Genomic DNA, 25,994 nt, shown 5'->3' on the forward strand with positions numbered 1-25,994 from the left:
GGGACTACTCGGTGCACTTTTGTGCTTTTAGATTATTTTAGGAGTATTTTTATGATTTTTTTGTGCCACAGGTGTCTGTTGTGAAACTTTGCAGGTCGGGAACCAGCGCGTCTCTTCATCCGAGATCCGTTTCCTTCATCCTTCCATTGCGCACAGGATTTGGGTGAGGGTAAGTTGTATATTTCTTTTCATTAAACTGATGACAAATTAATTACATACTCGAGAAAATCAGAGTAATTAAAGTATCTTTACCACTCAGAGTGTTCCCACATGGAGCAGCATCTGAAGTTATCTGCCTCAGTAAAACTAGTGGAAACAAGTGGCATCTTTACGCGCAAATAACTTTACGCACCAATATATGGAGCAGAGATTGTCAATAAAGAGAGTCTTGGTGTGCTTCAGGTCGGGCAGTCATGCTGTAGAAGTGTCTCTACAAGTGAATCAGCGGTGTGGGACTCAAGTTTGCCGTCCGCATGAGTGGCACCATGCACGGACAACACAGCAGAGGACAGAAGAGTCTGAGGTAAACGCAACAAAAGCACGTTTTCGCAGCACATGATCGCCAGATGACTAACCTACAAACATTTTTCAACTTTCACCAACAGGTTGCTGCTTCTGTGCGTCTTCGCTGCAATCCTCATCTCAGGAGCGCACGCAGTAAGTTTTGTTTTTTTCTAATCTCTCACCTCATTTTTGTTGCTTGTGAGCTTTCACGTGAAAACTGTAGCCGACTGACAATTAAGGCGCAAAAATAAAAACTCGTGTTTCCCAGTTTGGAAGCCGCTCGGCAGACACATGCACACCTCAGTCAGTGGGAGTGTCCGGGTCGAGGAGTTTCTCCAGGAGGAGGGTTTCTTGGCTTTGCATGCTGGTAAATAGCAGCAAAACAGTTTCTGGTGAAATGCCTGGTGCTGCAGTTTGTACTAGTTGAAGCTTGGAAGTTTGCAGTGTTTTGCTTTTGCAGACTGAATAAACAGAAATAGGATATCATGTTGTGTTTTACTTGACCCCTTGACCCGGGATTGAGGGGCGGGGTCATGACCCCTGCAGGCAGGATGATGGGTTGTTGAGTTTTGTGGGTTTAAATTTGTCACGGTGCGCCTACATGTTACAAAGTAACTCTTAACTGGTTCTCTGCTTAGTAAATAAAGCATGTGCTCCCGTATTTCTTCTCAGACAGGGTGTCAGAGAATATTTAAAAGACCAAAGCAGCATACAGGCTAGGTGTTTACTGTGCTGGACTACTTGTCTGTGGCAAAGTTTAAAAGGCTGATTAATGAAAGTAAACCAACAGCGTCCTCATAGACTTAGTTAAGCAGCACGTTTCAGAAAATGTTGCTAAAATGCAATGTATTCATGATTTGGAGTTTAAGAGAAGTTCATATATTTTGTAAATTTGTCATAATGCAACATTCTGTCAGTTAAAATAATTGTCAGTGCTGTAATCATTTCTCATAATCCCATCTGTGTGTTAACCTACTGTTGAAGACTCCTGTGAAAATCAAGCTTTTTATCTTGTAATATGTACATATGTTGTTTTTTATATGCTGGAAAACATATCTTGAGTGAAATAAGCAATCAAAGCCATGAATGAGCATCTCCGCCTTAAAGCTGCATCGTACTGATGACAGTCTGAAAAATGTAGATTGAGACTTCCAGGGTTTCTTACGTACCAAACCTAAGAAACCGTTTTTTTAGACTTCCAGGCTGAGGATCTCTGTGTCATTACTCTTCTTCAGAATTACTTTATAGCTGAATTACTCCAATATTAGAAATTGCCATTGTGTAGCGTTGAGTAGTTTTATGGTGGTTGAGAAGATCATGAGTGAGCTGGTGTGCTTGAGCTGCAATGAGGGGTGGATTGAGAGAGGCAGTGACCTCGTAGGTCTGCAAATTCTAGAGGAACAGCAACAGTGTAGAGTTACATTTAAGCCATTTTGAGGCAGGATGGGTTATTTTCATGGGTGAAACTTCTAAATATGCATCTTAGATACACGATAATGAGTTTTTAGAGGTTTAATCTTTGACCAGAGAGGGACTTTAAGGGTTTAATCCACAATCCTCAATCCCTATGAAGAGCTTTCTGCAGTTCAACTAATGTCTATTTAAGCCTTTTATCAGTTTCAGCTGATAAATCAAGTTTTAAAAAGTTGTGCTGTTATATGAATGTGCATCTCTGTAGCTCAGCTAGGAGACAATGTTTAGGAAAACACAAAAAATTAATTTTGTAGTCAGAAGTTTTTAAGCGATTAAACTCGCTACATTGATTGGGTGCAGGATGGGATGTCTTTCTTTTATTTTGTACTTGCACGAGTTTCTTAATATTTCTTATATTTAGGTATTTATAGTCACAAGAGGTGTATTTTTCACAGCCTCCACCCAGTAACAGTTCAGTCCTGCACACCTTCAGACCAACCGCTGTGCACTAAAATAAGTCTTGAAGCTAATTCTGCATCCACGCCCATGTTTACAAGTTTCAGTCCAAACTCTTTGCAAATGCCCAGATGCAGCACAAACTTTTAAACTGCAGACTGTCTGAACAGCAGACCGACTGCACATCCTTTAAAGAAATAAACTGTGTGCTAATTTTTGTGCTCATGACATTTAAACTGTTTTCCACATCCTTCTCCCTGTTTTGTTAAGTAGTTGCACACGCTGTTTTTTTTTTTTTTTACTTTTCCTGTTGTTCAGCAAAATACAGTAAACAAAGGAAATCTTCTTGTCGTCCCAATTATAGCACGCATAGAAGCGCCTGCAAGTCCAGTGTTCTGCAGCTGTCTGCGGACACAGAAAGGAAAGCTATGAACTGACCATGAGAGTTTAAGTGCCTTTGTTTTATTGCATTCTGCAATCAGCACCAGAGCAGAGAGCATCAGAGCTGAAACAGGTCACTCTGACCTGGGTTTCAATCACGCTACAGTTAATTTCACTTAGTTTTAAATCTCTCAGGTGTATGAAGATGAAGCTAAAAAAAACAAAAGTGTAGTGATTTGATTAGAAAAATAAGGTTTGACTTGATTCAAATCATCAGTGTTTAGGTAGCAGCCCTCACTTCGGTTTTACTTCATTCTTACAAGTGGCCATAAAAGCACAAGAGAGAATACAGACGTTCCATCCTCTATAATAATGTTTGACTGAGCCACAGTAATAGCCTATAAAAATGGTCTGTAATGATTCATTACTTTTAATCCTCTTTCTCAGCATACTTTATTTTTCCTTTCATCAAGCCCACCTTTGGGTTGCTGATTCCATGTTTACACTGTGTTGCTGCATTTTTGCTCTTGTGTTTGTTTCGGCCTGTTGATGTCAGATGCTTCTCTGGGGTATTTAATATCATACTCAAGGCTCTCGGATGAAAAGTTATTTGCTCGAGTGCGATGAAAAGGAGCTGTTGTCTCTGTGCGTTTTATCAGATTTGGTCGGGGCTTGATTAAAAGCGTGTGACACAGTTCAGCTCCTCTGTGTATTGTGTAGCTTTTCTCCAGTGGCAAGGAGACAGCAAGCTAATTTTAGTCTGGCACAGTCCATGTGCTCTTCGTAGACAAGTAAACTGACAAATAGAGAAATGGCTCACATTGATTACACAGATAACTTGAAGGAAAAACAAAAGAGCTTTGGTTTCTGGGTGTGGCATACAACCAGCATCTGACTTTTTCAACAATATTTCCATCTGTACAGAAGTTGTTGAAAGCTTAATAAGTAGTCCGTCTCAGTAGCTGTGAGCTGCAGGTAATGAGGTGGTTGAGGATGTTCTACATGTAAAAAGGGTTTGGGGAAACAATAACCAAATGTACGTCACTCTGATGTTTCCCATCTGACAGGATTTCTCAATCTAAACTGCTTCTTGGAAAATATGTTTCTGTTTAATATCGAATCCAAATCTGACCCTCGGGACTGTTTCACTTCTTTGAACCAAACCATTGTACAGCTGTTTCCCACCATCCATCTCCAAGTGACGTTTTACATTTGGAATTCCCCTGCCTGTCTAAACTGTAATTCTCAAGATATTTTTTATTTTGTTTAAGTGAGATTTAATTCGTAACACCAAGAATTTACACGATCTCTGCTCGCAAACAAGTGAGGCTCCATGAGGTGCAACATGACTCCCTGTTGAGCCTCTTTGAGTAGCAGTAAAGGCCAGGTTATGTTAGATAAGTACGACCTGGCAAATGTTATAGTCGTTTCAAATGGCTACACTTGAAAGTGGGCTCGCCATCACAGAGAGAGCTGGGCAAGATATCATTTAAATATGCTGATAAGAGTGTGCATTTTCAGACAGTCTCCCCTGAAAGTCATTCAGTGTTGCGCTCTGGTAGCATAGAAGAAAGTGACCGTAAAAAGGAAAGCTACAGAGAGAAGTTAAACCTCAACACACTGAGCCAATCACAGCATGCAGTGGGTGTGAATGTCGGGTTTTCTCCTTCGAAAAGTTACAGATATTGTTGGACCCATTTCTGACGCTTAAAGATGTTGGGGAGAGAGTTTCTGAAGCTGTTTGGTGCTTCAAAGACGTCACTGTGCTTCAGCCAAAGTGCTCATAGGATCATTTAGCAGCATCTGGAAACCCCTCCATCCTAACCAACCTTTCTCTCTGGCCCTCTTTATGTTATTTTCACACAGTTTTCTCTGTCACCTTTATTATTTACAACCAAGTGCAGCAAAACAGTCACAAGGTAACTAAGTGTTCACTGCTCTGACACCTGTCCTAGATGGCCTCACCATCAGAACGAGGTCGTCCCTCAACGTCTTTCTTGAGCTGTCACAATGATCACATTTTTGCCGTGGAGTTTGCATGTTCTCCCCGTGCAGCGTGGGTTCTCTCCGGGTTCTCCAGCTTCCTCCCACACAGTCCAAAAACATGTTGAGGTTAATTGGTGATTCTAAATTGTCTGTAGGTGTGAATGTGAGTGTGCTTGGTTGTCTGTCTCTAAGTGTGGCCCTGTGATAGACTGGTGACCTGTCCAGGGTGTTCCCTGCCTTCACCCTAAGTCAGCTGGGATAGACTCCAGCCCCTCCGCGACCCTAATGAGGATTAAGTGGTGTACAGATAATGGATGGATGGATGGATGGATGGATGTTCATTTTATGCTAGTGTTCGGTTTAGATTACTGGTATTAGTGGCGTGGAATGCTCCTTTTTGCTACACATCAGACAAATTGCCTCCTCCAAGTTATTGAGCTCTGCTTTTCCGTTTAGCCCAAAACCAAAATGTGCCCACACTGGGGCCGCGGTGTCAGGCTTCACAACGAAATCCATGATGCTGCTCTCAATAGACGCTCATTGAAATGCACTATTAGAAGCTAAACAAAAGAAAAACAGCTGGTGCCATTGAATCATATAGCAGATGAGGGAGTCAAATTGAGGAAAAATACATGGAATTAGTTTCATCCAGCTGTCCGTATACAGGTGAAAGTAAATGGTTCTCATGATCATGCAAAATAGCTCAAATAATAGCAATCAAGCCATTATTCAATTATTGTAACAGGTCTACTTCTGATGTTGTAATTATGGCAGCTGCATTTAGAAGTTTTGTAACCAAAGCCAAGCCACTGACAGTTAATATCACCAGGGTTGCAGCCATAGACTGTATATAAAAGACAGACATAACCTCTAGGTCTTAAAAAAGAAGCCAATGCAGAAGAACCTTAAACCTGCATTCTCTCTAATAGCCATCAGGGGGCGACTTCTCTGGTACCAAAAGAAATCATATTATATAGAAGTCAATGAGAAAACAGCTCTGCTTCTCATTTAATTTGTTACCTCAGCAATAATTTTCCTTATGAATTTGTGTTTTCAGTCCGTAGTTTCAAGACTTTGTCAATACAACATGTTGTTTATTTTGTAAGTTATGGTCTGATTTAGATTAAAGGAGACAAAGCAGGATATGTTTTAGCCTCGTGATTGAGAGGCTGCTACTGAATCGGTGAGTGTAGTGTCCTCGACCCCTGGCTCATTTTGTCCAGTTTCAAAGACCATAGTGGTGGAGGCAAAATTCCAAACTTGATGCTTAATCAACTAATAAAATAATCTACTGATTGTTTCAGATCTCTTTTTGCTCATTTTGCTATTTCTTCCCTTTGGAAACAGTTGTATGTTGGGTTAGTGGCTCCACATTTCACGCCTCTCTAGACATGTTTGGATGTCATTTTATACGAACATGTTTGTTTAAGGCGTACTGAACCCTTACCTACACCTTTTACTTGCTTTGGGATAGCAATATACTATCTACAATACTTTTTTCCTGGCTGTGAATTCTACACGAAGCTTTCGTCCATAATTTGGTTGGGAAATTGAACCCACAGACTCATGAGCGCCAAAAACACGATTATGTGGATTCATGCAACCACCACCACCACCACCACCACCCACGCTTCACACGCGCACATAAAACCATGCACACAAACACCGTTTATCAGCGTCTGTTGGCGGAGGAAGGAAAGCTCTTGAGGCAGTAATGTTAACAGGATGTTTCGTATAGGGCCCTTTGAGAGGCTTTGATTCTCGTGTGTTTGAGAATATATTTCAAGATGTGTGTGAGCATGATGGAATTAGGGGGTGATGCTGGCGGAGGATGTGTAACTTGTGGGGATTTTGGCCTGTGACTACGGAGGAGACATTTTTGGCCGCAGATTGCTACAGTACCTGAGAGCCCTGCAGCCACGTCTGCTTTAGCAATTACCCTCTTTTCGGCTAAGTGGATGATTGTGATAAATGTTGTTTCTGCATGTGCCGGTTTGGCATGGTATCCCATCACAACCACATGGTCAAACTAAATATCCATAAGAGATTAGGAAAAAGTATGCAAATGATGGAAATGCACTTCACAGGCCGAGTGCCGCTTAGGATGGTTCAAAGCACGAGTCCGCATCTAAATATGAATGAGTACGACGGGATGGGGACACCGAATGGAAAGCAGCCACGTGACCGACCTCTCGGATTGTTTTATGGGCGAGGAAGGTGCGTGTCCGGGGCGAGGGGAAGATGTCTGTCGACGATAAGGGTAGAAAAATGGGCCAGCACATCCACTGCCAAAATAGTGGCTATGACATAGAGAGAGCCTGGCTGTAACAATCAGGGGAAGAGCCCATTGTGCTGGTATGCAGGAAGCCACAGCCTCAGATGAGAAGCCCATGTGTGGGGCTTCCCTGACACTGGTGTGTGTGTGTGCAGGCATGAGTGTGTGTTATGTTGTGAGGGAGATTGAAGCAGAGGTGCCATGCGGTTTTCCACTGAGGTGTTGGCTTCACATCCCGTGAGATTTCTGCATTTGTGCTGCGTTACGTTTGTGGCGATGGATGGGCATGTGCGTGTGTGCTCACATGTGAATGGGTCAGCAGTACGTGTGTCCTTTGTTTACTCAAGTATTGTTTCTTCAGGAGGTTTTTTTTTGATAAAACGTGACTCTGCGGTGGTGATTGTTTGATTGGCCTTTACAGCGCTGCATTGTAAGTGTGAGGAAAGACCTGGAGCGCTTGACTGTTTGCTCCACTGGTGCGCGGACGAACAGTTCTATGCTGAATATAGAGGCAGACGATTAAAAGGACAGAAAATCTGCATGAGGTTTGTTTGGAGTTTCTTGTGGGGTACTGAAAGATGTCTTGCATTAAGCAGACAATTTGCTCTCCCTCACTGGCAGGATGTGTGAGCCTCATTTTCTTTGTTGCACGTGCAGCGAGTGTGGGCTGTGTTTATCTGTGGGCTTAGTGAAGTTCGATTTTATGGGAAACATCCTGAGCGCAGAATTGTGTGAAGAGAAAATAGATTACCCAGAGAAGCTCTCTAAACAGGAAAAGGAAACTGGGTGGAGTTAAATGTGTCAGAGTTGCTTTACAACCTTACAGGACCCCACTTAGTTTGACTGAACTCCAGAGTTAACTGAGATGGATATTCACAGTGTAAACTCAGTCCTGTTCATTATTTTACATGAAGCAACACGTGAGAGAGAAGAAAATGTGAATGTGATGTGTAAAAGCATAGTGGCCGCCTTCGTTTTCAGCTGTTTTCAGCTGTTCTTCATGTTTCTGCAGCCTAACCAATACTGGATTGTTGGCGCCAATGATGATGATGATGATGATGCAATTTATCAGAGTAAATAAGTCGATATCAATGAATATTTTTTATATATATGTTAGAGTTATATTTAAAAATATATATGGTCATAGTTCTTAACTTTCCAGCAGTATGTGTCACAAACAATTAGCAGCGTCCCATAAAGACACTGCTTTACTCTACACCACCGTCTGCTCAGCTGTGCTACGTGCTCTGCTGCATGTGCTGCAGACAGCGCTGAGAATATTGTACGAGTTCGAGATACTCTGCTGGAAAACTGTGCAATGACAATATTTGTATATTACTCTAAGTATGTTTTTTTTTCCAAACAAGTTCTTTGCGAAGTTTGCATATCGGCGCAAATCAGATAATGTTTGACCCACATGGCAGGATATCCATCAGGCTCTAACTATGTCATGTTTTAGATGTTATATCAAATAAAAATTAATCTGCTCATTTCAAAACTTATGCAGTTCTGTATTTGACAGTTTGTTTTGAAACTGACCAGATCTGGCTCCAGATACTTCAGTGTTCCCACACTTTATATGAAGTCTACGCGATAAACCTTAAATACATCCATGGTCCGTTTAGAAACTAATTTATACTTCTACTTTATTCAGGGGATGTCTGGTGTCATCTGGGTGTTGTGGATTATCTGTGACATGAAAACATTTCATTATTAAGACTTCTCAAACGTTCCAGAGAAGCAAGAGAAGCAAGAGCACCAATTCTGGGAATATTTCAGATGAAGTAAAAATAAAATCCGGTTGCAAACGCATCTGCTTATATAGCCTATAAATGAAAGTCACACATGCATATAGTGCACTGCTGCATACAGTCATCTTGTCATTTTTCTTCATTATCCCTTTTGCTGGCATCACAACTTTTTAATTACAGTACTTTTTTTTATTATTTAGACATTATAATGATAAAAAAAATGTTCAATTTAAACAGTGACAGGAATGTAGGAATAGCAGCGGTTTGATTCCGCAGATAATCATTGTTCATGCTTCATTTTCATCCCCAGTCATGTGTGACAGCTCACAGACACACAGCACACATGTACCACTGCACTGGTGCAATACACTCTGCAGTATGTGTGCAGACTCACACACATGAACCCACTGTCTCTCACGGAAATAAAGTTATTTATGGTTTATTTCCATTCCAGACAAAAATATCTTCACACATCTACCAATGCACCTTCTTCCTGAAAGTGTAAAGCTATAGATTATACTGTAGGGTTTGATTATACGACAGTATCTACTATTAAAGATAATGCCATACAGTTATACCGTCGATTAATAGTTAACCTATTGCACTTAAAGAAAAAATCATGTCACAGTTTCTTAAGCCCAAGGTGATGCTAATTAAGCAGCAAATGGCTAACAATCCAGGACAAGTCAAAGTGCTAACAAACACTATAGATGTTTTCATAGCAGCAAATATGCAAATATACTTTGTTAAACACAGGTTTTAAATACATGCTCAAAGCAATCGAGCCCCATTAAAAAGTCTCAGCTATATTTCAGCCAGCAGCTCATACCAGCCCTTTATGAACAAACACAAGCTAGAGTTGTCCAAAACGTTCCGAATGCAACCAATGAACCGAAAATGCACCAAACTGTGACCTCAAAATCAGGATTTCAGTCCACCGCTATGCCCTTGTTGTTAGTATTTATTGAGGCTGGAATTAAATGAGTGGCAGAGGCTTGAGCACAAGAAGACTTTATTTTACTTGGAATGAAGTTCGGAAGTATATTCATTGTGGACATTGTCTCTGGAAAATCCCCATATACTGTACATATATATCTGCCCCCTGTCCTTTGCCCTCCATCTCCCAGTGATTAATGGAGGGACACAGGGGTCCCATCAGGCTGTGCTGAAGGAATCCGTCCTCCCAGTCCTTCCAGGCTTCAGTCTTTCAGTAGAGCTTTGTCCCTCACTTCCTTTTATAGCCTCATTCTGCCCCTGTTTTTTTTTTTTTTTTTTTTTACTTCCCCTGTCTCCTGTCCCCTCGCTCTCTCTCCATCTATCCCTGTAAGGGACACTCAGCAGGCAGCCTGTCCTCCCTCCTCGTCTCTCAGCTTGTCTTCACATTTCAGCTCTCTCCCCATCCATCCCTCCTCCTCCCCCTCGTGTCCTCCTGCACGTGCATCTCTGGTCGTCTGTCTCTCCTCAGCAGAGGTGAGTCTCCTCAGTGAGCTCAGACGGAAGGATTGTTTCAGCTGTGTTTATGCTAAGACCACGCATGCCCCTTTCCCATAAAATTACTCTGCACTTTCTTCTGCACTGTTTGCTTCAACAGGTGCCTGCGCAGTGATAGAATATCTGAAGTCATTTGTTTTAATTCATGGGGAGTTTTGGGGGGGTGAAGGCTGTGCTTGACCTTGTCATATCTCACAGGTGGAATGAGACACTTTGTAATGTCAGAGCGATGATATCCCGTCAAGCAGTGGCATTCGTTGATCTCACTGTTTTGCTTTGCGCATTTTTTCTCGTGGAATGGAGTCATAGACCATTAATTTCCATCCCAGCTGTGGTCTAATTGATTAGACTCAATTATTTCTTGTCATGGGAAGAATGTTAACAAAGTTAAATGCGCACTTTGCGATAACATGACCATGTCCAATTTCCCTTCTCTCTCTCTCTCTCTCAGTTTGTCTCTCTCATGCCACGTCTGTCTTTTTCTTCTTTTTTTAGAGCATCAGTCTGCTGCCACTTTGGTCCAGACTGTAAAATCTAAACAACTTCATGAAAAATGAGGTATTCCTGGTGCACAGAGAATAAATCCTGATCATTTTGTTCATCCTCTTTTGAAAATGAGTTGGTTGACGTCGACACTAAATAGCTAAAGGATTTTGTTTGACTTTTTTTTCTTTCTTTTTTTTTTAAAATCTAGCATCCATTCTACTTAACACTGGATGTGCATGTCTTTTTTTGCAATTTCTGAGCCCCTGACTTTTCTCATAGCGCTAATGTAAAGGTTAATGTTTCTGATTTTGAGTGAAATGACTCAAACTCTATGGCATACATTGCCCTGAAACTTGGTCCTTATATTCATGAACACTTTTTAATCATAACATTCTTTTTAGTTGCAACTGAACTTGGCAAATAGTGAAAATTAGCAAATATTTGCATGCAAAAAAATTCAAGATAGAACCTGTTCAACAAACCTGTTCAGAATGTAGCTTACAGAAGAGTCATTGTGGATACAGAGTCCTTATCTTATTTATGTGAAGAACAAAATAACTGAGTTCACATCAGCCTGTGCTCCATGACTATCTCACCTTTTTTTTTTCTTATCTCTGGCTGCTAATCCAACCTCCTGATCATTATCCACTGATGTACACGACATGACTAACTTAATCTAACCTGATTATTTATTTCATCCTTTACAGTCAACCCACGTTTTGCAGGATTTTCGTAAGGTTTGAAATCCTTGTCAATACCACTGCTGTTCTCAGACCTCTCAGGCATCCATGATCCCATCTGGATGTCATTGATCATCCCTGCAGAGGGGTAAGCAGCAGGACTATCAGCCGTAACAAGGTCTGACAGGTTGGTCTGTTTGCACCAAGGTCCTGAACAGAAACGGTTCTAATCCCACATCAATTTAGCTCAGTTTGTAGCAGGAAGCCCTGATTAGAAGTGTGGCCTGTGGGAGATTCAGTTGAGTCTCAGCGTGACCTGAGGCCAAGTTAAGAAGAGGGAAGGTCCGGCTTTGTCAGGCCCGGAGCAGAAACCAGAGCTGTGTTTACACTGGAGCTCAGCCACAGGAGCACAGTGGGAGTTTCTACTCTAACCTGCTTCCTTCAGGTCCCTCTGCTCTAGTTCATGTTGGGCTTCAAAGTCATGTCCTGCTCTAAGCAGAGCAAACCTGCCCCTTTGCCCCTGCAATTCACCCCTTTACTTGCATTTCAACTTGTATGGCATGCTTCTATTACACATTGTGTCGTGATCACTGTTAAATCACAATAAAGTAAAGAGAATGACAACTGTAAATCTTATCAAGTTTAAGTGTATATTTATTCAGAAGTGGTCTTTAAAGGATTAAACCTCCAGTGTCTCTCCAGTCAGAAATGGAAAGTCTAATTCAGTTTTACATTTTGATCATTTTAAAGCGACAATATAGCAGCAGATATATCTTAATAGCCAGTTTCTGCTTAAACATTAGAGCATTGTTACTTGTATGTTAACATACCAGTGTTTTATCTAGCAAGAGATCTCATGCAACAGAGGCTAAGACTCCAGAGGGTGACAGACTTTAATGAAAGAGCTCATATAATGTAAATGTTGCACAAGTGATACGTGTAGGTTTCATGGAGTTTCTTATAAGCTGGTCTGAGACAAATATGATGTGTTTAAGGTGTTGCTGTTCAGTAACGTCATGTGGTACCCATCAGCTCAGGAATCCACCCGCATATGTCCACTTTGCTCATTGTAGTCCAGAAATGGCTCAACATGATTTTACTTGTGCTAGAAGTTATTTTGACTCCAAAATACATATAAATTAAAGTTTTAACTATTTGTTCAGTCTCATGTTGAGTTTTTTAGGGTATTGTAGGAAAGCAGAATTGTACATACTACATACAAAATGCAGTTTCGTTTCCCTAAACTATTGAGCAGCAGACTGCTACAGCAAAAACAGCTTGGGAAAAAGTGAAACATTAACACCCAGCTTATCAACATATATCCAAAGGAGAAGACTCAATGGATCAATATTAATCTAAGTAACTCAATTAAGATGTTTATTGTTTTGAGGGGCATTTTTAAAAAACACCACTTGGTGGACTTTCATTGCCTTCTTTTTTCTAATTGAAATTCCATGTAAGCTGTTGTCATTGTGTTTGTCCCCACAACCCCATTTGGTGCTAAACACAAGCTGTGCACTTGTCAAGTGTTTCAGCAACAGCAAAATCATGTCATCATCTGTCAGGTCCATGCACCCCAACACATAGATGTAATATATACATTTATGTCATATACATATATCAGGATCAGGTCTGTTCGGTGTACTTTGACCTTGTGACCAATTTCCAAAAGACTCCTCACATGTCTTAGACATCTTTTCTGTACCTGTAGTTCTCTCTCTATTACCTGTAAATCCGACTTGGTTTCTGGTTTTGAAACTTCTCACCAACTCTTCCGTCTCCCTTTTCTTTCACTCTTCTCAGCTATTCTATCCTTCAACAACTTTTCCGTCAACCGCTCTTTCTATTTTCTTTTGATTTTCCACTTCTGTAAATGTCTTCCGGGGGTTTATGGTTGCACACTGAGTCGACGGCACGTAAACTGTCCAGCAGGCGCTTGATGATGGTGTGGCAGGAAGCAGAATTAGCTGAAAAGAGGCGATGGCGCAGACGAGCTGTACTGTTTATCAAGACGAAAAAACTGTGAAAGCCTATTATGGCTGGCGCGTAATTTCCTTTTATCGCTACAATGGAGGCCTTTGGGACATTTGGTGTTGTATCAAGACATGCCTCAGCTATAGCTAAAGCCAACACAAACAAGGCCATGTTTGATGTTTTGCTTTTCCTGCCTCTGTATGCATGTGTGTGTTTGTTTTATAGTTGAAATCTGATTATTTGATTCAGTTCAATGTTGAACTATTGCCGGAAGGCGAAGCTGTACAGAAAGCATAAACTCTCCATTTTGACACGCTGCCCTACTTTTTGAGCCATTTTGGTTCAGCACGTTTTCAGATACTGGTGTTAAAAAGTAAGTAACAGCCTGTTGGACAAAAACAGAGAAGAAACCCCATGTATAAGGGATAAAAAGTACATTAATAACTGAAATAATTGCTTTATTAGTTAAAAAAAACAGATTAAGGACTTAAAGGTAGTCTATATATCAGGCCTAGTTCTCTAGACATACATCCGTCAGCCCACATGTGAGTCACACAAGCAGACAGCAACAATGACCAGCATGATTTGGTCTCCGACTCTGCTTGTCAACTGTTCGCTGGCGCATACAGACATTTGCGGTTTTATGTTTATACCTTCCCACTCGCAGTCACAGGGGTCTTTTGGACATGCTTCTTTCCTCTTTTCATCCAGTGAATCAAGAGCGTCCTCACCCAAATTCCTCCCTACGTTGTCTGGGATTCACTGAAACTACAGGGGGGTTCCAAACAGCGTGGTGAGATGAATCAGGATATTGTTTGAGATCTTTTTCTTGTGCACAAATGCTGAACCAGCCTTGACCTGAGCACAAGACCTTTGGGCCGCATGGAATCGTTTTGGGGGTTTAAACTGTAAATGTGCAGAGGATATCAAAGTTTTGGATCTATGCAAAAACTCTACAGCAAAGAAAATGATTAAATCCTAAATAGATTCATGGGGAAACTAAGAAAATATCCTGCATTGTTAAAAGCTGATTGGATGAAAACACGTAAAGATTGAAGAATCAAACACTGTGCTACCGTTGCACACTTGCGGTTTTGTACAGATTTAAGCAGACACAGCGATATTTCAGGTTAAATGGTATCATCAGCATACTAACTGGGCTTCACATCTGTTCACTTCTCTCCTGTTCTCTGTGCTCACATGCAGCATACTGCATTTTAAAACAGCCGAATTACAAGTGAAGTTGTTCTTACCTGCATATTCTGTTTCTGTTGTCAGGCAATATAATGTGTAAGAAATAGCGACTGAAACACATCGTATTAAGACTACATGTTACCTAGTAGTCACTTCAGAGCTATTTCCAAGCTCCAGTCCTGCACCGATAAATGACTGATTTTATAACCCCACCATTGTCTTACAAACTCACCATACTAATGGATTAAAAACACTGACTGTGTGTGAATTTGGTAATATTTCCATGTAAAATAGTCACTAGGAGAGAAGGTTATGTCCATGTTGGCTGCCATACAGTCAGCTGTTTAGTTCTGTCAGTCAGAGATGCAGAGAGTCTTCTTCCTGGTGGGGGTGTGGGCCTGGATTTAAAGGTTCAAGGTTATTTTATTAATACCCTTGGGTAGATTTGTTTTGCAGATAACAAATGATAGCATTTGGCATTTCTTCACAAAATACACATTAAACCTGACAGGCAGGTACTTGATCGAGTGACAAGATAAAAAAAAAAGACAAGAGACAAAAAAGTGCTCAGTATTCCAGCATTCATCAATATAACAGCAAGGAAGTAAAAAGATAAGATAAAATAGATAAGATCAAGATAAATAGAAATAAAACACAATAAAAAAATTTAAAAAATAAAAACCTAAGGGAAATAAAAGCAATCTCTGGGATAAAAACCAGGATAAGAATATAAAATTTAATTTAATTTAAAAGTCACAATGATAGACAGAGCTAAAAAATTAAAGCTGACACAGAAACATCTTGGGACAATATGGGACCTTTTAAGTACTGAACTGATGAGGAAGGTTAAGAAATACACAAAATGACTGCAGTTCATCCAAAGGGAATGAATTCACCAAATTTCCATGTAATAGTCAACCTTATGGTGATGACAGATTAAAAGTCAGGAAATCACCAGAGTCAGTAGGATTCATCCTCTGGGGACCATGAAAACTGAGCAAACTTTCACCAAATGACTTTCCCCTTTCCAGAGGCGTGCCACCAAAAAATGTTCTAGTCGTTACTTCTTGATTCATACTTCAGCTCCAGCTTGCATGCTCACAGTGAGTCCTTCACAGAGATGGTTCTCAGCTGGCAGCGGGAGTATCAGACACCCAGGGCAGAGATATACTGCAAATATGCATCTAGGCATATCACGCAGCTTGTTTCCATCACAGATGCGTGTTACACATACAGCAACTCTTCTCAGAGTTTATTGCGGCCAGGTGTTTCAGATTCAACCAGTTTGCACTACCCTTTGACGTCTGCATCATTAGTGTGAAGAAGGGCAGCTGTAACCTTGGAAAATCATAACAGTGACAGATGGTCAGACGTACAGTGAGCAAATGTGTACACACACAAAGGAATGAGAGTGGGGAAAACGCACACAAATTTCCATAAAAGTGCCCCTCCCTGGGTCGTGTGTTTCTTATTTCATTTTTAATTCCGCTCACAGGGGTTCTTATGGCCCACGTTTGGATGCACATCAGTTTAATTAAAGATAATTGTAGAGTTTACCAAAGAAATGCAGCAAAGAAGAGAACGGTTTTACAATATTCAACACATCTGCTTTTCATGTGCTTTATGAGGAGTGAAATGTATGTAGCATGTGTGTTTTACCTTGTGAATACATACTGTGGCTCCCTTAGATTGTTATTAGCTCAGTTAATAGTTTGCATTTTTAACGTGTGTTGTCTGCAACATCATCATTTCTCTTAGAACACACTGCAGGGTCAGAAGCAGTAGTTTAAGATGCAGTTTATACACATATACACCTGTGTTTTGTGAGTTTTCTATTTTTTCCCCTTAGCTGTTATTAATTGTTGGCTTTAGTAGTTGGCTTTTTGGGCAAAATGGTTGAGAATAATGATCAGCCTTCTTCAACACTGAAGGATGATGATCTCCTTTAAGATAAGACAAGATAAGATAAGACTGACTTTAATGAGCCCACATCAGGGAAACTTACATATAGAAAAGAACACAAAAATCAACAAAAAGACATTAGAAACACTTAAATATAGTCGTAGTTGCTGTAATTTGCTGACACTCACATGGTGCATATTACTAATGATTGCTGTCTGTATTAGTGTTCAGAAAACCACATACGATCGACTCCTAATGTAGTCACAAATGATGTGGTGCTTCATGTTTTGCAGGGGATTTTACTTTATCATAGTTGATTTCTTGTAGTATTCACTAAGTTTTCCATGTTATGTTGTGTGTTTTGTAGTGTCATTATGTGACCTTGTGTGTTTTGTTGTTGAGGTTCATGTATTTTAAAGGCTCTTCTTTAAATGGGCTGCAAATTAGCTTTGACTAAATAAAGACTGTAATGCTGTGCTGCAGGGCACTGGTTCATGCTACATTCTTGCCCCTATACAAATAAACATTCAATAAATGCGCTCTTTTTGACTGAGTAACCAGGTTTAAGCCAACATTCAGCTGCATTTCAAACTTCAGCAACATCTAGTTTGGCTGAGCCTGTTCTAAAATGCTGTTAAACCTATTTGAGGCGTGAAGATACAACCTTAAGAAGGAATGAAAAGGTGCCCAAGAGAAAGAAATACCACCATCATGTAAGTTCTGTCTTTTAATGCACTGAAAGATCTAAAGAAAAGGAACATATTCTCTGAAATTAACTGAATGTGAGCTGCTTAGTACTTAAAACATCTCTACTAATGCTTTTCTATAACCTTCTCCTTCTTAGTCCTGAAGCTGAGAGTTCATTCATGTCCTCAGCAATTAGCACAGCCCTGTGAAGATGTCATATAGCACTCAAGTGGTTGTGGAAGGCAACTGGCATCTACAAAGTCAAACTGTGAGATCAGACATTCCTCTTGGCCAAGGTCAAAGTGGAAAGGTCTCAGGTCAGATCCTTTATTAAGGATAAGCAGCAGCTTCTGCCAAACAGCCCACAGATCAACCACTACATGCTCCTTGTAGTAGGATTTAGTTTCTGTTGACTATTATGGTCTGGAGAATCTTCTTTATCCCAGCAGCCGTATTTTACACCTCTGTCTTCAGTTTTCATTTGTCGTCCTCCTCGTGGTCAGCGAAGCGTTCCAACCATGTCAGATCAAACGCTCGTCCTGACCCGCGACGCTCTGTGATCCGTGTTCATCTGATACCAGAAAACGCAGCAGGATCTCACACAAACACTGTTTATGCTTCACCGTTTCGTTTAATGTGTGTAAACTTAGAAACCAGCTCAAAGGGGCAGTTCGTCATTTTGCATTATCATCCTCTGAGCCATCGAGGTCGATCTGTGAATGTTTAACCATACTTCTATCTGTTCATAAATGACATTTTACGTTTGTTCGTATTGTTTCGGGTTTTACTGCGTAATATGTTAAGATTAGTTGTGGAATGTGCAGCTGTATGCCGACATGAAGGACTCACATTTCTCTCTTTCTGCGTATCTGTGTGTGTTTTATGCCTTCTTTGCCTTCATGATGCATTTTTTAGATTCCACGTACTGCTTTGCAAACTCAGTTTCTCAGAGTCGGAGACCAGTTTCACAAATCGTCTCATGATTTTTACGTTTTTGGAGGCTAACTGTAGGCATAACAAGCCTCCCTAGTTTCCATCTCCCCCTACAAATCAGGCATTTCTTGCCTGCATATTTATTTGTAATCTGCCCCCAGTTTGTTTTGTCTCTATGTTTCTTCTGTTTTTGTCTTGTCATCATCCTGTCCTCCCCGCCTGAGCTTCTTTGTTGAACTTGGCTGCGTTTGACATTGACAGCAAGTGTTAGGAAGTGGTTGTGTCTGTGGTAAACCTAATGTATACAGCACATGGAAGAACCAAGACCGCGGTGAGTCAGGCTTACCGCAGAAAATCCCCCACAAACCGAATCATCGTGGTGTCTGAATAAACTGTGTGATGGTGGTACGGGGGGAAAGACTGGAGACGAGCGCTTTGAAATGCTCACTGACTGTAATGAACAAGTAATTTGATAGCTGAGCTTGTCATTATGTTTCATTGTACTGACAAAAGCTGCCATTTTTAAGGCATCTGTTTGGGTTCTGGGGACTTATTATGGGGGGGGTTTTTCTGGTACTATTTTCGTTCACATAGACTCAAGAGTGAACTGATTGCATTTGACATAAGAATTTGACAACATTTCACACAAATGTCTGATAGGATAAGATGAGGGCATTTTATATCCAAAAAGGTCGAAGGTCAGCTTCACTGTTATGTTAAAAAGTTCCTAGACAGTCTATGGTTCTGCATCAGGCTTTTCTAGCCATGATCTAACACCATAACTCAGGAACAGAAGGGAAGATCGTCGACATATTTCACATTTGGTCAGATACTGAATTGGTGACACTAATCTTGAATGCCCACATAGAAATTGTGGTGATTGTCTTCTCTGCAGCTGAAGTTGTGTGTCGAGCATCCATGTTTTAGAGTTCAAAGTGTCTTTGCAGCAGCATCTATATTTCAAGGAATGTCTGCTGTCCTTGCTGCGACCTTGTGTTTTATCAGAACCAGCTTTATTGGCCAAACATATAAACACTTTTGAGGACTTTAACTTTCTTGTTTCTGCCATGAGATTACACACTTCAAAGTCTTTGCTGTGCATATTTTATGAGCCATGGCAGACATGGACGTAAACTATGGATGTAGACAATGAGACAATAGATTAGATGCGTATGTAGTGGACATACACAAACAAGATGAAAGAAGTTGCTTACTATTAATTCAAAAATGTGTAATGTGAAAAGAAGGGACACACTGATTAACTGACTGTTGTTCCTTTCAAATCTATACTGCGTCACTTCAAACATAGGAACTACGTCTAAGTTTGTTATTCTTTGGTTATGTCTGCGCTATAACAGTGACCTAAGCTGCTCGTAATTCCTCATATAAGAGAAATAAAGTAAATGCTGAGGAACACAAACAAGCGACATGTTTTAGTTTTTAACCAGTTAGCACAACCCCCAGATGCTTTTGTCTCCTCGCAGATAATGTGCCCATCTAGCATTGGAACACTCCACCGTGCATTATTAGATAATAACCGAAAAACTACAGCACCTGTTTCCAATAATAATAAAAAAAAAGGATGTAACTGATATCCAGAATATTCACAAAGCCACAGACATACTACGTAATTTCTTCCCGATAGCGTTAATGACACTAATGCACTTAGCGTATCTATCGCCGTAAAGGGAAGCAAGAGAGAAAAATCGAGCGTGAGAAAGTGTTATGTTGACCCAGCTGCTTTTATTTCATTAGCCGTACAGTATACTGTAGGAGTCGCGGCACAGTCGGAGCGAGGCACCGGTGCAGCCATAAAGAACAGGGAGGCAACAAAAACAACATTTCTCATTAAGAAAGACATTCATCTGAGCACCTTGTAAGCTTCTAGGAACTAAAACTCTGCTTTATCACACGGCACTTTGTCAGTATTTAGATAGTCAAAGCTTCTTGGGTATAGAGAAATATGACGTGTCAAATGGCGTGCTTATACAGTAGACGCCCCTACACATACATGCACACAGGGTCAGAGACACCCACACATATCAGTAACAGACATCTGCCATGTAAATAAGGCCTCATTGGCTTTATTTTTACAGACTGATCCAAGTTATTTTCTTGTAAATCTCTCTGCAGGGCGGGGTTCCGTGGCTCGGTAATATGAGACCAGATGTTCTGTCTTCCATTAGGGGAGATGATTGATTCCCTCCTAATGAAATATGTCTTAAATGTTTTTCACATTAATACTTAGTATGTTGCTCTGTTTGTGGTGATTAAATGGCTCACTTCAAAAGTGAGGAACCCCGACGAATAGAGGAATAAGACTTGTTTTGACTGTCAGACACCATGTTGGCTCTAAGTGGAAAACAGCCTGTTGTTACTTGAACCAATCTTTCATTCGGCCTCTTTTAAGCGTGTGTGGTCCGAGTGATGTACAGGTCGATGTATATCTGAAAAGTATGCTTTTTTTGTTGTTTTTGTGGTGGATATGATGTTTATGTCTGAGCACGTGGTTGTGAAGTATAGCAGATCTCAGTCCACAAGAAGATAAAAGATGATCGTCGCTGTAAACGAGGAGCCACGGATGATTAATTAAAGCCAACAGGATCCCAGGAAGTGCACCGCTTTATGGTCTTTGTTTCGTGTCATATTCATCATTGTTTGAAAGCTCTCATAACAGAGGCCTGGGAGTTTCCATTTTTGTATAGCTTTCTAGAATAGATGTGTTCTTTATACTAAACGATTGTAATGCCTCTTTGCTTGCCTCTTTAGCTCACAGATGAAATATTGAGTCTGCTAAAGCATTCATTTGTCCTATGTTGTTACTGGGAGCTGGTCCTGTTACAGTATTACATATAGGTGCTGGATTTATGATGTTCGTCTGCAGGACCCCACACTGTGGTCCAAGGTGGTCTGGAATTATCTGTTGGTCTTGTTCGTCTTTTTCTCGTCTATTTATCTCACATGGGAGATGGATGAAGTCTCTCTTTGAGCCGTCTTCTTCCTTCTCATCAATAATGTATTATATTGATTGCTTCCTCAACAGATTCCATGAGCAGCTGATGAACTTAAAAGTAGTTTAGATCTTTGTCGTAGCCTATTCTTTGAACTTCTTTTCCGCTGTTCCACCTTTACAGGCTCCGCTTCTTGACTCAGTCAATCACAACACCACAGCCTCCGATTCTGTTAGAAAGAAAACATTTCTACATCTTATGTGAGGTCTAACATGAGGTCACGGCTTGTGCTGATGCTCCTTCTGCAGGTTCCTCATCATGTTTTCTAAAGATACATCATCTGATAAAGTACAATAAATCCAAAAACTCAATCAATTAATAGGCAAAAAGAAAAGATTTGCATCACCTCAATAAGTCAGACAAACTGTGAACATATAATTTGCAATCAGCACTTAGAAATTACTGCTAAAACCACATATCTGCTGCCGCCAAGTCATGTCACGTCATCCTCATCAGTTTTCTTGGAATGGGATCGAGATCTATAAGCTTTTGTCCTTTTGAAGTGTTCTATATTTCTATCTATTTATATTCATCTATTTTTAAACATAGTGCTGAAGATTCATTGATTTCTAACCAAGTTTGCAATTTGAAGCATTTTATTTAGCATGAAGTTATGCAGTGTGTCTGACCAAGAGTTTACACCGTCAAGTCACTGGTGTATACAAATACAAGCCATCGTCCTTGTACCCAATCTTCCTTTTATGGTATCTCATGGGGTAATGCTCGATCACGTTTTAGTCTATTACACAGTGATCTATTGCAAATCAAATCGCAATTACCATAACTGAACTAACATACCGTAACTAACAATTAGAGAAGCACAAACACAGCTGAAATAAGGCGATGATGCACTTTGCTGTTCGAATGTTACTGTACAAGAAGCCCCTCTGTTCTTCTATTTGTTGCCTGTCAGTATAAATATACTACAAGCATATACCTTACAGTCTATATTAACAATGCTTTTAATCACCTATTTCTTTCGCAGCTCATCAGAGTGGAATAAATACATAGAATTAGTTGCGTGTTGCTGTTCGGTACTTGCTTCCCTCATGTAGGTCTGATGATTGAGGATAACGAAATTATCCAAATCAATGAGACACAGTGACTCATGAAGTCATGCGGATGAACCACTGCTCGTATAATTTATAATAGTCAGTATAAACACAACGTGAACCTGAGCTAGAAGGCAAAGATATGTAGATTTATTTATTTTTTGGTTGAGCGCAAATTAACTGAACAAGTATCAAAGACAAAGACAAATAAAAAATGTTTGGCGTAATATCCTGCAGGTTATTGAGCCTCATTAAACAAACATTTCAACATTTTTCATGGTATGATGGTTTATTGTTGCACTTTTTCAAGCTTTTTTTTTGCTTTAATGCAGATCAGGGAAGAATAATGAATCTTTGAATAGATGCAATTAGCAAATTGCAATGGCTGCAGTTTAGGATTTTCATTATACAGTGTCTCTGACCCAGAATTTACTGGATTTACCATTTTATGCCTTCCTACTTGTGTGACGGTCATGCTTTCGATGGTATCTCATGTAGCAATGCTCCGTTTCATGTTTTAAATCTATTACACAGTGAATATTGAACCAAAGCTAAACTTTAAAAATATCGCAAATCAAATCGCTATACAAGTCAGAAATAGCACAATTAAGCATTTAGCCCAAATCGTTCTGCCCTAACGCACATAAATGCTCCCACAAACTGCCATCAGACTTGTTTCCAAGGTGTGCCGTGGAGCTGTGGAAAAGGTGATTTTAACCAGCGGTGGTTTATTGTGACTGTGTGTGGAGAAAACAGGATACTGTAGCACAATCCTATTGTCCTCTCCTGAAGCCGCCATCAGCTATTTTGAGCTCGTAAACTGTAAAGTTGGATTGATGGTGCATTGCTCCGCGATGTGTAATTGCCTTTATGGGAGCCATTCCTTTGTGTGTCCGTGCAGAGATGACGCAGTCTATTGTCTGCTCTGGACTTCCACCTCAATGTGGAGAAAGGTCATGCCGTGACTCTGCTACATCCTTGCTGGAATAAAGTGACCTTCGCTTTTTCATCTCCTCCACTTGAGAAACTAAAACAGTTGTGTAGGTATTCCCCCGGCCTAATTCTGGGGTTTTCTGTGTGTCGCATAGCCAGTTTAAATTTGGCGTTTAAGTGAAGAATGTTGTTTGTGGACAGTCTGCCACCATAGCATGCAGGCTAAATTAAACCCATCACAGCATGTCTATATCAAACAGTGGTTTGAATGGGACTCCTCAGATCCGCTGATAGTTAACGCAGAAATGCCGCCTTGTGCATTCCATAAGAGAGAGGAAGAGGGTCTTTTTGTTGAAGATAGGGGATCATTAAAGGACGAAGTCGCCATAGTATAAGGAGGTCTTTGTGCGTGAGGAGGGTCTCAATGTGGCCTTTGTGAACCGGGCTGCTGGGTTCTGCTGTCAAAGCCAAGACAGAGAATTATTCTGATTCTTTATCTGCCGCTTTGTTGCTACTGTGGGCATAAAGTGGTCTTTTAGAGGGGGGTTTTTGACACGGGAGTGGGGATGGTATTGCGGCATCTGCTGCCTAAGCAGGCTATGGTATGGGTGTGTAGGTGGAAGACGTAGGCGGACATAGGAGGGAGAGACGTCATGAGATAAACCAGCTACGTGGAGCCTTTCTGCAATGTCAAAGATTTACCCACAAATACTAATTGAAAGGGCCTGTTTTAAATGCGTTCCCTAAACTATGGAAACTTGGAGTTGATGCAGGCTATGTGTGTGTGTTTCATTATCGTTCACTCTCGGGGACGATGAGGAAAAGTTCAACGGAATATTTAGAACTTTAAAGCTTTGTTTCCAGTCATGCGTTTAAATGGAAACAGTGCCGGAGGGTTTAATTAGACAAAAATTAACCCACAAATCTATTAAAAGGGCATTTGGATGGCGATGCATTAATCCCAGCGGAGAATATGAGTTAGTGTTCATGTGTTTGGCAGCACTGAGGTGCGGCTCACAGCAGGTTGTGTTGTGTTGATGGATTTGCCAAGGATTCAAATAGTTGTGTTTCTGCTTCTGTGGAGTAAGAAATGTGGTCATGGCACAGAAACTAAAGGCACTGGGATTGTGTGCTGGAGTTTTGTTTTTTGTGAAACACCACAAGAAGAGTCCATTCTGGCTTCGTTAATGTCTCCACCTCTCTCAGTTAGCTTTAGGGTCTTGACACCTCTGACCTGTGGGTTGGGAAACCCCATTTGTGTGACTGCCTTCTTTGATCATGCCATGTCCGCACTGACTCCACAAGCTGTGTGTGTGTGCTTGTGTCGCGTCTCACACAGATCGGCTCTGTGATGGTGGGTGGTTTGGCTGGTATGCAGACATCTAAAGACAAATTGTCCTTGTCGGTGGCTGGGTCCGGCCTCTCGTCATGGACACACGGCCCGTCCGTCATGACTCATTCGAGCCACATCCCAAACATCCTTTCAGCGCACCAGACTTAATGTACACAACTGAGCAGAGAGCAGTGCAACAATCATCCACTCTAATGCAATACTGCTGCTGGCATAAACAACGAGTGCACTCACAAACCGCAACGTACACAAACACAGCCGCTCACACCTACAGCACACGACAATTTACCCCACGCTGGGGCCCATGCAATGCCCAAAGAGGAATGCGAGCAACACCACAATGACACACATGTCGCTGCTGTGCGCATGCAAATGTGAACATGCAACTCCGGATATCTATCTGTGACCTTTCACAGCTCAGATCTGACCCTCACGTTGTCTGTTTTGTGTCTGACAGGGTGGGAAGAAGCACAGTGGCCCCTGCGGAGGAAGAGACTGCAGTGGAGGCTGTAAATGTTTCCCAGAGAAGGGTGCCAGGGTAAGTCTCACTGCTCCAAACTGCTCTGCAAACTCCCCTCTTTCTCCATTTCTATCTTTTCCTTCCTTAACTCTCTGCCACTTGGTTTTCAATGAGGGAAAAACCAAAAAAGACCACGATCACACATGATGCTTCTCTAAACTCTGATTTGAATAAATTGGTTGCTGAAGGTGCATAACGTCCTTCAAACCAGCTCACATACAGGTGTTTCAGTTGTAAACATCTCAGCCTCCCACAGCTTAAGCAGCAAATTATTGGCTTTGGCCTCACTATGTACATATTGGGAAATGAGCGAGTACATTTTTGTTATGGAGTTTTCATCGAGTCAGTTAAGAGCATTAAAATTATACCTTGACCTGTGAATATAAGCAAAGCACCCATTCCAATTTTATTTACTCCAGATTGGCTCAGATGTGCTGCAGATGCACAGCAGGCAAAAAGATATAATGAATCTTGCAGCCTTTTTAATGAGTTGTCTCAACACATGGGAGTGTCATTTGTGATCATGGCCTAAAAGCCCTCTTGTGGGTAATTAATGTATCACAACAATGCAATGTGGTGCCAATTAGAGATATTGCCAAATGTGACTTCATTATTTGAGAAAGCATAAAAAATGAAATGGAAACAGGTATTTCTTTGAATTAAAGTTGCTCATTATTATTTGGAATAATAAAAAGTCACACGTGTGTCTTTGTGGATGGCCACAAGGAAAACAAAATGCCCATTGTACTTGCAACATAGGACATTGTTTTACTAACTAGTCATTTTATGTATGACACAACATTCAGAAGTGGGCAATGGGCTGAAAACTGATCATGGGCAGTTGTTACTCTCACATTGAGGAGGAGGCATCATGTGCAGGAGCTAGAATTATAAAAGTTTGGTGTGGCAGCTGGATTTCTTCAAAGCCCCCACAAACTATAACCCTGTAGTGTTAATTTTCTCCATTTAAAAAAAATGAAAAACTGATGAAATATTGAAGGAAAAAAAGAAAAA

At 40.8% G+C, this 25,994-nt stretch overlaps 1 protein-coding gene across 4 annotated transcripts in view; it reads left to right on the top strand.

Annotated features, from left to right (window-relative positions):
• col4a2 (collagen, type IV, alpha 2) overlaps positions 1 to 25,994 on the top strand; it is a 69,192-nt gene that overhangs the window by 28 nt on the left and 43,170 nt on the right. For 3 of the 4 annotated variants that reach the window (XM_008275527.1, XM_008275529.1, XM_008275531.1), the window contains exons 1-4: positions 12 to 169; positions 403 to 523; positions 606 to 657; positions 24,918 to 24,998. In XM_008275527.1, the coding sequence (XP_008273749.1) occupies positions 474 to 523; positions 606 to 657; positions 24,918 to 24,998 (183 nt within the window). In that variant the 5' untranslated portion in view covers positions 12 to 169; positions 403 to 473. Of the gene's footprint in view, positions 1 to 11; positions 170 to 402; positions 524 to 605; positions 658 to 24,917; positions 24,999 to 25,994 lie in introns of those variants that run through there. The other variant, XM_008275528.1, reaches the window with a different exon arrangement.

Source organism: Stegastes partitus, unplaced genomic scaffold (assembly GCF_000690725.1).
Source record: "Stegastes partitus isolate 25-593 unplaced genomic scaffold, Stegastes_partitus-1.0.2 Scaffold55, whole genome shotgun sequence".
NCBI classification, from domain to species: domain Eukaryota; kingdom Metazoa; phylum Chordata; class Actinopteri; family Pomacentridae; genus Stegastes; species Stegastes partitus.